General features: G+C 45.9%; 1 protein-coding gene across 9 annotated transcripts in view; it reads right to left on the reverse strand.

The window, feature by feature from the left end:
- DIP2C (DIP2 acetate--CoA ligase C (putative)) overlaps window positions 1-15,567 on the reverse strand; it is a 1,026,208-nt gene that overhangs the window by 513,254 nt on the left and 497,387 nt on the right. For all 9 annotated transcript variants that reach the window (XM_078663289.1, XM_078663292.1, XM_078663288.1 and 6 more), the window contains one exon: window positions 813-923. In XM_078663289.1, the coding sequence (XP_078519415.1) occupies window positions 813-923 (111 nt within the window). The remainder of the gene's footprint in view (window positions 1-812; window positions 924-15,567) is intronic.

The raw sequence follows: 15,567 nt of genomic DNA on the forward strand, positions 1-15,567 counted from the left end.
TATATACTGAACGGTTTTGCTGTAAGCCACCTCTATTATTACGAATTGTCAAATAAGTGTTCACCAGTGCCTCTTTGAATATTCACCTGTGGACATTCTTATCTACAATATATTCCTTGAAATATTGCCACATCAACAGAGGTAGAGCCATGTTTGTAACAAATGTCTTTCAAGACCAAAAAATGCCAATAAACATTTAAAAATAAAACCAATAACAGCCCCACTATTATTTATCTGGGCTGCAAAAAGAAACAAAGATCAAGAATCCAAAAGCTAAAAAAATGCAGTGACTAGAGTAACAGTAGGAGAACAACATTACAGACAAACCCCACTTATCTACATCATCTCAGTAGTGACTTTCTGCCAAGATTAGGATCACTTTTGAGGCTGCATCTCAGACTCAAAAAAACATTGTAAGCAAGCTTTAAAATCTATCAATCGCACAATCAACTGACAAGGATAAAAACATTGCAGATCTTCTCCAACCAACACCTATTACTATTTTAGATAGCAAGTTATTCACTTTAAAGCCAGTTTAGTTCTGGAGTTGCTGCTAGGAACCCTCAAAATAAATATTATTCAATTTTTAGAAATAAATTCTTTTTTCAGAGGCTCTAGCGCTCTTAATTCAAGGACCAAAGTGGTAACATCCATGATACTTGAGTAATTGTGCGTCAATTCTTGGTTTAAAAGGGTTATATCAATCCACATAATAACATCAAAAATACACGAACACCAGTATTTTTACAAAACAACAATAATGTACAACCCCATTCAATCTGCACCACTAAAAAGTCTTAAACGTAGCATACCTGATCTATAGCGTTCATCTCTTGACCCCGAGGACCTGCGACGGTGGTATCTGGAGGAGGAGGAAGGGGTAACAGGCGTACGTCGTTCTTGAGGCATTGATGGGTCTAGCCCTGTATTAGTGAAAGGCATATATTTTAAAATTAGTTTTTCATACAGGTAGCTAATTCACTCTATATATAAAAGATAGTAGTACCTTTATGTGTCAACACTCACCCACCACCCTCCAACCCTAGGATTTGTAGTTCTAAAACAAATCTGATGAAAATTATGACTATAGTAGCAAGTGAGACGTTTTAAGGCATGGGCAAAATGGGCAATGCCCCCCACCCCCAAGGAAAGTGAATGTTCTCTCTACATCACCACTATTTCTCGGTTTCAACTTTTTTTGACCTCCCTGCTTACATCTACCTCAGAATCTCTCTTCTCAGTGTTGTAATGCCTCTTTTTGCATGATTACCCCCAAACTTTTAAACGGATGCTGCTGGTTTTTCGACTCAGAGTTCACAGAGGTCTGCTAACCAGACCTCAGTGCCAGTGTTCTGACCCTACAAAGTATATGTTTGATTGGCTTACACCCAAGTGGTATAACTTCCCTTATAAGTCCTTAGTATAAGGTATCCCGGGTACCTGGGCAATGTAAGTTAAAGTGTCCCCCTACGGCTGCAGCACAATAGATGTGACAATGTGAAAACATGTCTAAAGCCTGCCACTGCAGACGGGCAGAGCAGTATTCAACTGCTAACTCGACATTGCCATTTAAACTAATGACAACGCCCAAAAACTCCCTTTTAATATATATGTCACCCCTACAGCAGTCCTGTCTAGGCATTAGACAGAGTGCTGTATAATAAATAGTAGGACATGGATTTTTATATGTCCCAACAGTAAAAACCCCAAATTGTCGCTTTTACTGCGGAAACATTAATAGCCCCATTGACAAGTACATGATTACATGCTGACAATGCAGCTGTACTAATTTATGAAAGGGACTACTAAAGTTGATGCTTCAAGGTATCAAAATAATTGTTACATTAAACCCAACTGGATGCCCAAGTTAAAGTAACTTCTTAAACAAATGGACAGGGAGAGCAGACCAGTTGCCAAACAGGTTTTTCTGTGGGCATGTAGGCCTCAGGAAGCCACACCTCTAGGGCAGGCTTCCAAACTCCACACACAAAAAGAGGGGTTCTGGCATCTTGGAAATGGGCGGTATAGTGCCCTTTTTGGGCATAAATATGGCACCCTTGGCACCCAGTGTTAGTTGGATGACATCCTGATACAGCACCTAGGCCACAAAAGCAGAATAAGCCCATTCTGCCAGTCAGTAGCCACTATCGCTTGATTGCCTCTAACCACCGACGTGCAGTCCTAATGTGCAAAAGTTGCACTTGAGTCTGCTGGACCTGGGAAAGTCATAGGAGTGCAGTATGATCACTCAAATGTGACACTAGCCTCCACCAAAGAGAACCACTGGTTTTGCTGCGACTGGAAACCAGTAGTCCAATGGGAACTGGACTTTTGCTGGACCAAAGAGGACTTTGAGGGACATCAACCCCATGGCCAAAGTTGCCCCACCTTGACCGCTGACCGAGGAGTAACCCTTGGAAGACTGCTGTCGAATGCACGTCATCCTCAGCAACCTGTATCCTTTCGATCATGATTACTCCATTAACGTGTATGGCGGTTGGCACAAAGAGCCTGGAACTGGACCGGGGACTGCTTTGGTGGCAAGGTAAATGTCCTAAAATTTATTTCTGGTCCCATTGGCCTTACCCCGGTTGTAGTTGGTCACCCAAGCAGGCCAGAGTGGCTGAACAAAACTCGGTTTTACAAAGTTCCAAACTCTGAAGTTACCATTACTTTTTGAAAATATTGTAGTGATTGGACGATTCACATAAAAACCCATATCTCCAGAACCCTCTGGCCGATTTTATTTTGTGGTAAAAAAATTCATTAAAATATTATGTATTTATATAAACTGGTGTCAGAGTTCTTTCATGTTGTATGACTGTCTTGTTTCGTTCTTTTTGTGCTTCTAAATGTTTTACACATGTTCCTTTCTTTAAGCTTGACTGCTCGAAGCCACATGTACCCAGGGCTGAGCTAAGGTTTAACAAACAAGCCTAAGTGGACTGAAGGCAATAACAGTATTCCATGGTGAGGTCGCGCAACCACATCACACAATACACGACTTTCCTCACAAGTGTCATGTTAACGATTTTAGGACCACAGCCAAGACATATTTCGCCAATTTTTGTGTGACTATTTTTTCGAAAATGTAATGTATGGTTCAATTTTGTTTGGCATTGTACATGCTAGAATTAGCAGAAAATGGGAAATAGAATTCAAAGTAGTTGCGACTAAGAGGACTCAAAAAATGCTAAATCCTTAAGATGGCACTGAAAAGCATCAATAAATAATCATGGATGGTTCGTAAAACAATTCAGCTAACTTTTATTTAAAACTATCGTGAACCATTGTCCAAGTTTAGGTAAAGTGGCCTTTTAGGAAAGAAAGTCACCATGCTGGGTTCTCAAGAAAACGAATATCGGGTCAGCATTTTGGTGGCCAATCTCTCCTTGGTCATAACATAGACAAATACAGACATTAAGTAGTTTCCAAACGAACATATCCCTTACCCAGTTTCATTACTTGCCGCAAATTATTTGTCACCTTTACAAATAAGGCTTTCAAATGCAGAAATGTAGATACTGGCAGTAGAAAATGAACGTCAGGGCTACTTAAAAATGAAGCCTATTTCATGCCTGCTTAAACAGGTTCACCCCCTCATGGTCAGTATCGAATATGCACTGATTTATCTGCGTTTCTTAAAATATTTACTGTTTTTTGTGGCCACAAACTTTAATGGTAAAGGCTTGTCTCATGTAGCAGTAAACGTTTCAGATAAAATATTTGTTAAAGTTCAAAATGTTCCAGCCCCAGATGATCGTCTCTTGTCTAGAAGTCTCACATTTGAAAAAAGCTTGCCTCTTGTTCAAAGTGTATATACACTTGATTTTTTTTATTTGCACCTCTACCCTCCATTTCGTATTCCCACCTGGATACAGATATTTAGCATGTATGTATGTATGCAAGTACGTACGTATATGGTATTTCTATAGTGCAAATCCAGCCAAATGACAGCGGAGCGCTTTACATGGTCAAAGACAACCTTCAAGTCAGCAAGTAACTGGAGAATAAAGCAGAGTAGTGGAGTTAATGTACTATAAGCCTTCTGCTTAAAACCATATCCTTTTAAGCAGGCTCTCTCTGCGGTAGCAGCAATCTGTTATTAAACTTCTGAAGATGTACCTTCCGGAATTGAACAATAACAACTAATACATAAGTAACATCGAAAAGGATAAGTACAATCTTCTCTCAAGAGACTATGGGGGTCATTAGGATGACGGGCTGCCCGCCATCCTATCGGATTACGGGACCGCCCGCCATAAGGGCAGGGGTCTCGTGGTGGGTATTAGGAGGCGCCCGCCACAGTGGCGGGCACATCCTGCATTTTTAACATTGTGGCGGGCGGTGCTCTCAGCACCGCCCGCCACAATGCTAAAAATGCATGTCATGCATTTGCATACACAAAGTGGCAGGCACCGCGCGGTGCCTGCGGCATTGTGTATGCAAATGCAGGGGGGTACCACAGGTACCCCCCATGTGCACCCCCCACCTCGCCTTCACCATGGGGGCCCGCAGGGGGCCCCCAAAGTGAAGACCGCCTGCCTTTCCGTGGCGGCGGCATCTCCCAAAGCCCATACTAATATGGATGGCGGTGTCTGATAGACACCGCCACCATATTAAACCTTATTAAACCTTTTCGGCGACCGGGGCGGAGAAGCGGCAGACGGTCTTTCCGTCCGCCGCAGTCCCCCCCATAGTAATATGTCGGGGAGAAATGGGTGGCGGGCGGGCAAGGATGTCGGGCGGATCGCCACCGCCAACATGGAGGTGGCGATCCGCCCGACATCCTAATGGGCCCCTATGTCTTAAGGAGTTAACATATTTGAACAGAAAAGCAGAATGAGTCAATCTCAAGCCAGGCGGATCGTTCTCTACGGGGACAAATCACCTTTATCTTCAGATCATTCTAATGGTAAAGGTGTGCAAAGGGATGCCAGTTTCCATCAAATGACATCACAGGCATTTTGATGGCTCACTCCAAGAGATGCTGCCTCGTTGGGGATATCTGTGTCACTTTCTGAGTCTCCATGTTGAAAGTACATGAAATTCAGACTGAAAATTATGCTTTCGTACTTATACATTCATGTGTGGTAGTTGACCAGGCTGTATGCCATAGTGTCATGCTTATAAAATTGAATTAACTGAAATCTCAAAGGATTATGATACATTTTGGCATGTTTGCAAAACTAGTGAATTTCTGAGGAGCTTAGAATAAAGAATTAGCAAGGATGCTGAACATCTGAGCCCTACGACAACAAAGCAGCAGAATGTCACCATAAATTACAAGCCCCTGGATACCCTCACAGGTGATGAGCTACGCCATGCAAATCTACAGAACAATTATGTTAACAGGTAACCTTGTCACCGGTGAATGCATGTAAGGGTTACTTTGGAAGGAGGTCATTCTTCTAAGGTAAGATGTAGAACTGTCTTAATCATAACTGGGTGATGGAGATTATGAAACAGCGTTGATGTAATGTTACATTTGAATTGAAGGGCCAAGCCCAGATGTATTTACCATGGAAAGACCACATGCTAGTCTAGATACTTGATATTCTCAGCTACTACTCTGTGTCACTGTGTGAAAAAAGTAAGAATGTGGTCTCCCTCCACTTTCACCGTGTGAAGTTGCACCAGAATCTGACAGCAAGATCATGCATTGTATTAGCTCTGGTTTGGTAACAAATCACTCTTACGGTTTCTGAATACAGAAACATAACCTCAGGTATTCAAAGCAGTCATTACTGAACTTATGACTCGTATAAAGCTATTTAAAACCTAGTTTCAATTCATACTGGTGCAATAATAGCACTGCAAAGGATGTTGAGCTGATTCCATATGTAGCTTCATACACAGACCTTTGTCAAAAAGCCTTACACAGATATTAACTTACATCACCTTCTAGGTCTGCTAATGCTCCTAACGGCTGTTATGAAAACCAGGCCTACTGGTACTATTGGGTTCCGGTCAGAGTTGATCATGTATTTTAAAAATGTGTACTACAGACATGTACGGAGAACACGCTACAACTTTATTAAGGCTCATTGATTCTATAACCAACAACCGCTTTAACCTAGATCACTTCGATGTTTCATAACCACAAATTAGGGCCTCAATACACTTTTGTGGTGTATAGTCAGATAGTTAGGATATAAGGGCAAGACTCAATAGTGGTACTGAGCTACGAGCCCTAGGATGTGCAATTGTTGAGACCAGGAATGACTGGGGAAAAATGCGGTTTGTGGTTGTCCTTTAAGGGAGTTGAGAAAAAAGCCAGAATGTGGATATTAAAAAAAAAAAAAATGTTTCGCCCATTTGTCAATTCATACTGTAATAGCTAGTCAATACAAACGGGTGAATAGAAAGCCATAGACAAAAACAGCCTCTGGGACCCCACCACCAGGCCTAGGGGATCCGGGTATTCCTACCCAGCCCTCTTGTGTCATTTTTTTTTAGGACTCGGGACCGAGTCCTAAGATAGCTGCCAATACTTCCTGGTTGAGGTGGTGGCAGCCAATCAGTTCTCACTTTGAAATCTGTTGATATCTGCAGAGCCTTCACATCCCTATAGATACAAAGTTTATTTTTCAGTAATTACTTAAAAACTACTAGATGGACTTGCACCAAAACACTTTTTCTGGACCTAGATCTAGCTTACTGACAAATTTGGTATAAATACTTTCAGCAGTTTAGGCTGTAGTTATGTCTAAAGTTCCTATAGGAAAATGAATAAGGAAAGTGTGTTTTGGGAACCCCTCTCTATTTTTCCTCGGCCTCCGCTTGACTGATCACCCCAAATCTTTTCAAATGCAAACTAGGCTAAAAAGAGCACTTTTTGGAAAGTTATGTCAAGATTCGCCATGGCGTCAAAGTTATTAGCAACACAAAAATGCAGTTCCTATAGAAACGAGATCATAACTATTACTACCCAGTGGCATCTGCCGCTGAATGTGTGTGGGTATATATGTGTGTATGTGCGCGCGCGTGTGTATATATGTGTATGTGTGCGCACGTGTGTATATATGTGTATGTGTGCGCATGCATGTGTATATTTATTAATTAAATGTAGAGACAGCGAGGATCCTTGTCATACTCCACACAAAACAGGTACACTGACCTAAAAAGGGCTTAGTCGTCCGACCTGAGAGTGATCTGGACAAAAATTAAACCAATTTTAAGCCCTGCCGCCTATACACAGTTGCTATGTGGACAGGCTTAGAGGGGATCAAAACACTCCCAACTCAGCACTGACCGCAAACATACTGCCTAATGCATTTGTGTGGGACCCATGCCAAGATGGTCCGACACTCAACCCCATTCTGTTTCTCACTTTTCACCCAGGTTTTCTGCCACTCAGCCCCCACCTGGAGAGAAAGTTAGTTGTAAATGCCCTGAACAGCCCTCCGGGCAGGAGGGCATTCTGGGGGCTGAACAACTGGAATACCCACCAACAACATGCCATGTTTTCATTTCTTTTTTTTCTTTCTTGTTTACCCTGATTGACTCTTGGGCAGGTTGGGGTGTTTACCCTCTATCTGCCCATCAAAGGGATGCAGGACTTGCCCATCCTGGAACTAGGATGCAGTATCCACCAAGGGTACTAGACAGCCTTTCTGCTCCATAGGTGCCTGATTGAAGGGGTCACCTGCTAACTTCATGCACAAGCTGGCATAACATCTACTAGATACTGGTTATTGGTGTACAAAAAAAAGGCTGGTTTGGGTGTCTGCATCGTCTCCCACCAAAAGGCACCAGATACTCTACTGCCATCTGGGAAAGGCAAATGGGGGTGTTTACCTACTCTCTGTAAGTCTCATAGGTCAAAACTATGCGCAAAGGTATTCAAATGACCTCTTACTTGTCAATGGGATGACTGAAGTATTGGGTCACTGTGCCCTTGGAGAACAGGGGGCAGGTGAAGTGCCGGTGTTGATCAGTGCCAGGACAGGATGGCCAGAACCACATCCTTTATTAAAAAGAGAAGCACTGGGACCAAATTATCCATCAGGTGAACTATCCCTGTGTGCTGCAGTGCTACCTTAAATAGGCGCGGCCTGCACAGACTGGACAGGAACCTCAATTACCCCCCCCCCAAAAAAAACAGCTGGCAGAGTCTGACAGATTGTTCCTGCGCTGAGGAGTATGCATTATTGAGCAGTTCTGTAACTGGAGACTGAACATCCTCTTTCGAAGAGGGGATGCCAGCAGAAACCCTTTGCCCCTCATCAAAATCATATACATCTATGCTTAGGTGTTTCAAGTGTTTTTCTGCAACCCCCTTCTCCTGTATGGTCTTTAGGGGGAGGGGGTAGGGCCCGATGCCAGGATAGACCCGACATCACTCCATTCCTCTTTTTAGGAAAAAGTCTATCTCTATTTGTTAGGGGCTTCCTGCCCTATGGTGTGAGCGATTGGAGGTCGACCTACCCAATCGCCCTCCCCAGGGGAGCAGAAAGACTTTATGACCCTGATTGATGAGTAGCAATTGACTATGCCTTGGCGGCATCAACCCCCCTTTGATATCATCCACGCTCTTTGGTGGTTCCTAGTCAGGGATCCACAAGGGAGAGGTACCACTAGAAAGTAGGAACCCGCCCTGCATTATAGTACCTCTCCAGTGAGGGTCGGTGGTTGGGCGCCAAGCTGTGCCTCCTAGCACTGATCAAACTGAAAAGCAGCCAGAGCCGTTAAGGCTTCGGCTGTTTTTAATTTCAGTGAGCTTTAGACTCTGGCTGACGTCAGCATGCATGATGCACTGTGTGTCAATGAAACTGATAAAAATAAAAATTCTGCTGCAAGGGAAGCTCTTCTCTGCCAGCAGTAGGGGCCTACAGAGGCAATCCCTATTGTGAGAGCACCAGAGGGAATCCATGTCCTTAATATGAGGACCTGATGTTTGGGTCCTCCTCACTGGAAAAGTAGTGTGGACGTGAACATCATGTCCTCCACTGATACGTGTTTAAAGTTAGTTATAAATATTTTTTTAAAGCTTGTCCTATGTTATGTTCGATGGTAGAGTCAACAAGAAGCGCACCCATAAAGTCTAAGACGCAGACTTCCAACTCACACAGAGCAACCATGCCAACTTTCGTGAAGGCATGGAAGCCGTCGCCAAATGGATGAAAAACAGCTGCCTACAACTCAACACCAACAAGACGGAAATCCTCATCATAGGCCCAAACCCTGATGCCTGGAACGACACCTGGTGGCCCCCCGCCCTGAGCTCAGGTTTACGGATGCCCATCAACATGTGCAAAGTGGAAGAACATTACTGGTTTTTTTCTTTCCACTAGGCTTATGAGGACAAAAAAAAAAAGGAAACCTCTTTACTGTTGGGTGGAACCGCTGTAGTTTTCCGTTTCCATTTAGAGACTATTTCTTTACAGTCCTCCTTGTTATCCTGAGTGGCCCTGGAATGTGACAATCCATGGCCTGGGTCTACAGCCATTCCAGTGTTTACGTTCAACTACAACTTCTTTAATGGACGTTGATACAAGTATCAGTAAATGACGAGCACATTAGTTACAGGAGTTTCATGCAAAGCATTTAGAACAGGGTCGCTTTAGGACAAATTAATAAAACTCCTGAGAAGCAGTCAGCCTGGAAACCAAGCAGCTCTATCCGATATGGATCGGTCACCTCTCCAGTCGCACTGCCTGCATAATGGGCTTAAAGTGTTAATTAGATAGTGTAGTTCGTGGATAAACAGCACGCGCATTACACTAAAGTAGGGTGTCTGGACTCATTCCAGAGACTGGCTCTGTGCCTCGAGGACGGTAGTGACGGAGAGCGAATATCCGGCGGTACAAAGCTCAGTCATTGGCTGTGACCGGGAATGGCTGTTTGAGTGTTAAAACGCCTATTTCATATGCAGAGCAGCCTATTGCTATGGCTATTAGGAATGTGATGATTTTTTCCATAGACGCAAGGATTTCACACATACAATGTTGTATGTAAAACTACATATACATACACATTCATGTACACACACAGACAAGGCCACTTACAAACACAATAAAACGCCCTTCCACTCCACCTCAGACAGACATCAATCCCCATCTTCACGAGAAACCTCAAAACCTGGCTCTTCGACAGACTCCCTCCTTGATGGACTGGAAACTTCACCCCCCCCCCACCCCCCCTCCAGCACCTTGAGACCCTTACAGGTGATTAATCACGCTTAACAAACACCTGATTGATTGATTGACTGAAACGAAACACAAAAATGCGCTCATTTAGTTCTACATTCACACAAACGTGCATTCAGGCACAACAGAACTGCGCATGCACCACATACACTGACATAAAAAACACACACACTTACAGCCACCAAAACATTCAAAAACACAAAAAGACAACGCGCTTGACAAGGTCGTGTTGAACAGTGTTTCCCAACTGTGTTTCGCTCTGCAAAATGCCCATTTCCAGCAGGATGTAACATTTATTATACCTGGGACTTTGATCTGTAAATCGAGGTAATTGCCATTACTACGCATGGCTGTTAATCGCGCACAACACCTTTTGCGCCCTGAGAGGTGTTTAACGACACCCAGGCCAAATGCAGCTTGATTTGTTCCATGTCTGTGAAAAACGTAATTGAGACTGACTAAATAGTAGAAAATGGCGAAGCGAAAGGATAATATTTTGTACTGAGCAAACTGTTTCCAGAAACAATTAACAAATTTGCTGTTTGGTGATGTAAATGTAATTCTTCCAGCAATGTGTCCTTGTATAATGTAACTGGTGATCACTTTGAGTGCCTCAGCACTTTCAGGTGGAATTCGAGCTGTATTCAAATGGAAAAAGAACAAAGCCTAAGGTTACTTTTGAGGAAATGCCTTCTCGCATAGTGATAGTAAAATGTAATTTGCAACTTGAAGGAATAGGCAGTGTGGTGATGACGGAGCCCTTAGGAAGGCATAAAACAAGCATTTACAATGCAACGGTCTTGCCTTTGCAAAAGTTAGAGCTATTGGTATTGTAAATTACAACATTGTTATTTATGTGTTGGTTTTGAAAACAGATAAATAAATGGCATTGTCATTTACAATGCCAGTAGCTTAATCTCTCGCAAATGCGAGACCTATTGCATTTGCACCCACACACACACAGAGCCACACACACACAGAGCCACACACACACACAGAGACACACACACGCACAGAGCCACACACACACGCACAGAGCCACACACACACGCACAGAGCCACACACACACGCACAGAGCCACACACACACGCACAGAGCCACACACACACGCACAGAGCCACACACACACGCACAGAGCCACACACACACACGCACAGAGCCACACACACACGCACAAAGCCACACACACACGCACAAAGCCACACACAGAGCGCCACACACAGAGCGCCACACACAGAGCGCCACACACAGAGCGCCACACACAGAGCGCCACACACAGAGCGCCACACACAGAGCGCCACACACAGAGCGCCACACACAGAGCGCCACACACACACGCGCCACACACAGAGCGCCACACGCACACAGCCACACGCACAGAGCCACACGCACAGAGCCACACGCACAGAGCCACACGCACAGAGCCACACACACACGCACACACAGAGCCACACACACACACGCACACACAGAGCCACACACGCACACACAGAGCCACATGCACACACAGAGCCACACACACACACAGAGCCACACACACACACAGAGCCAGACACACACACACAGCCAGACACACACACACACACACAGAGCCCCACACACACAGAGCCACACACACACACACACAGAGCCACACACACAAACAGAGCCACACACACACACAGAGCCACACACACACAGAGCCACACACACACACAGAGCCACACACACACAGAGCCACACACACACAGAGTCAGACACACACACAGAGCCAGACACACACACAGAGCCACACACACACACACACACACACACAGAGCCACACACCCACACACACACACACAGAGCCACACACACACAAACACAGAGCCACACACAAACACAGAGCCAGACACACACACAGAGTCAGACACACACACAGAGCCACACACACACACAGAGCCACACACACACACAGAGCCACACACACACACAGAGCCACACACACAGAGCCACACACACACACAGAGCCACACACACACACAGAGCCACACACAGAGCCACACACACACACACACACACAGAGCCACACACACACACACACACAGAGCCACACACACACACACACACAGAGCCACACACACACACACAGAGCCACACACAAACACAGAGCCACACACAAACACAGAGCCACACACAAACACAGAGCCACACACACACACACAGCCACACACACACACAGAGCCACACACACACAGAGCCACACACACACACACAGAGCCACACACACACACACAGACCCACACACACACAGAGCCACACACAGAGCCACACACACACACACACACAGACCCAAACACACACAGAGACACACACACACAGAGACACACACACACACACACAGAGCCACACACACACACACACACACACACACACAGAGCCACACACAGATACACAGAGCCCCAGAGCATAATTCCAAGAGCCAATGTAGTTTAAAAATTACTTGTGAAGAAGCAGCCGGGGCACCGTGGAGGCGCGGACAGCTTATTGCTACCGTGCGCCCGGGGGTCCATCACTGGGTGCGGAGGTAAACACCCTGCGTCACGAGGCTGCCAGAGACCTAAAAAAAGCCCCACAACTCCCAGGCCCATCCTTCCTGTCACACACTGAATGCATTTGAAAGTATTTTAGCAGATTATGTCACAAAGAGGTGTGCGGGGGGAGGACACTTTTTTGGGTAAATGAGTGCTCGGCTTAAAAGGGAATGAAGAACCTTTGACCATAGATTGGTCATGACCTATATCGGAAAATCTATGAAGCCGATAGATGTGGCTTGTAGCTAACTCCATGTCACTGAAATACATGATGTTTAATGAACGGAGTGCATTCTGGGAGCGGTAGTCTTCATTGGGCTGTATAAGGAGCCCTGGCACCAGTGTGCCTCCTGAGCCCCTCTCTGGGACTCTGAATTAATTTATGAAATCAACGATGCAGCTGCCCGCGCTGGTGCGGCGCAGCTGTGCCTCTATAATGGGCCCTGGCACTACTGTGCCTGCTGGGGCCTCACTGGGGCTCTAAGCAATGGTATGCCCAACGTTGCAACTGCGGGGCATCTGTAAAGACTTGTGTGGGTATCCACGGAGCTTGGTGGAGCCCCCCTTAGGGACTCCGACTGAAGAAATGCCCTCACGTTGCAGCGGCCCGGCGTCGCTGGGAAGTGTCAGGGAGAATGGGCACCACCATGCCTGTAGGCCCCACTCGGGGTTCCCTTAAAAACAAATGCCCCACACAAGAACAGAACCGGCCCCACGGTACTGTGGAGCACTCCAGGAACTGCCCAACAACGGTGGAGCGGCCCGCTGCCAGACGGAGCCGCTCTGACTCTTCCTCCCCAACACGGACTATGTTGAACCCCACTCACCGGCTCTCCTCAGGCGGGGGTTCAATCGCTGTCTAGGCTCTTGGACGGCTGCACGCGGGGCTGACATGCGGCGGGGGCAGGCACAGACAATGTGCCTCGCGCCCCCTCCGAGTTACCTCTCCACCGGCTGCTGCACTTGCAGGGCTCTCCCTACTCATGGGAGCCCCGCCAGGGCCCGGTTTCACCCGGTCCCCCATCTCGGGACCGGGACTTAATGTGGAGCCAGCGAGGCTCCCAGCTGCCGTCTCCTGCACTTCCGGACGGATTTCAGGCCCCGTCCACGTTACGGGCAGGAGGTGCCTGACGTCCGGTTTGGACACACGGGCCGCGGAGGTGAGTCTCGAGGCAAAAGAGAGGTAGGCTCCCTCTAATTCAAAATGTAAAGCGGGGTGGGCACCCGTAATTAAAATAACAAAAATAGGCGGCCATAACGCGGGGTGGGCACCAGTTAGGAATTAAAAATATAAATGCCGCCAAAGTCGCGGGGTGGGCACCTGCGCAATAAAAAACAATTAAAAAGAGCGGGTTTTACAGCCAGGTAGCAGGCACAGAAGAGACAGGAGGAGTTGCATACATTCGGGGCTTTGGAGTTATGCGGTAGGGGGCGGGGCAAAGAAGTTTCTCTTTTAGCCCCGTCCCTTTTAGACTGGGCGCCCCGACTTCCTGCTGGGATAAAAGGTTCCTTATCTTCTTTATGGGGCCATCTTTTACTTCAGCAGTAAGTCAAGGAACCCAATCTGAAAAGGATGGGGCTTAAAGAGAAAGAAGAACGTCACTAGGACCTCTTCTTCAATGGCTGGTCACCGTTTAGGAGGCCAGCCAATGGAGAAGAGGGGCGGCGCTTAACCCTCGCTAGTAAAGTTCTCCTAAAAACATAAAATCTCACAAGCTCGACTGCGCATGTGCGCAGTACGCCACGCGAGACCTAAAAACCCAACAAAGGCTCGTTATCAAGCAAATGGTCCTTTAAAGACCTGTGAAGTACTCGGGTGCGGCTGCCTTAAGACGGATGCCAGACAAGCCAGCCCTAGCAGCTCAAGGCCTGCCTGTGTGTGTGTCCGGGAAGCGGTCTCAGCCCAGGCTGACACACACAAGGGTGTGGCCAGGCGCCCATTGGGCTCAAAGGGCTACAGCCATTTGCCCACAACTACATGGACTATTGTAAATCAAGAGGCAGAAGGAATGAAGCGCAATATTTTATTTAAGGACTTTATAATGGTAAAAGAAAGACAATGGGATGTTGGCAATCTGGCTTACACCAGTAAGATTTTCATACAAAGTGAACTTTTTTGGCATTTTCATTTTACTCATGTAAACATTATCCGGGACATTCCTTGCAGGTACTTCACATCAGATAATACTTTGATAGTCTGCGCTACGAGATTCTAGCATACAGTATAAAGCATTATACATTCAAATCTACCGTATTTTATACAGCAATTCCCCGAATTCACTTCCTTATTTCTCTTAATTTCTTAGTGATTCAAGTTCTATTTTTAAACGCTTTTCAACAAAATCCCTTAACTCCCCTCTTAGGAATGTCTCCACATTGTCTTACGTCACTATTTTGTCTGGTCTGACTAATTGGAAATGCGTGTAGGTCTTGCGCGTGTCTCCTCTCCTAAGTTCATCGACCCTATCTAGTCTTCAGGAGGGGTCCTTAAGTCACTAATCATTGCCGTCCATGCTTGTAAATCATCTTCTAACTTGTCATCTCTACGGACTTGCTTCATCCTAACCTTCTCAGCTGTTGCCCATTCACACATATCCGTTAACCACCTTTTGCATTTCGGGGGTATCGAACTCCGCCATGCAACCACAATTCGTCTCTTTGTTAAAATGAATCCCAGCAATACAAATTTCCTACTCCGCTTTCTATTCTTGGGCGTGGGTGAAAGCCCCAATAATACTGCCCAAGTCTCCCTGGTCAAATCCCACCGCGAGGCTACTCGTAATTTTTGTATAATATCCGTTCAAAATGAGACCACCATTGGGCACGTCCACACTATGTGCAAGAAATCAGCCTCCACCTGCCC

Source organism: Lissotriton helveticus, chromosome 10, assembly GCF_964261635.1.
Source record: "Lissotriton helveticus chromosome 10, aLisHel1.1, whole genome shotgun sequence".
Classification (NCBI taxonomy): Eukaryota; Metazoa; Chordata; class Amphibia; order Caudata; family Salamandridae; genus Lissotriton; species Lissotriton helveticus.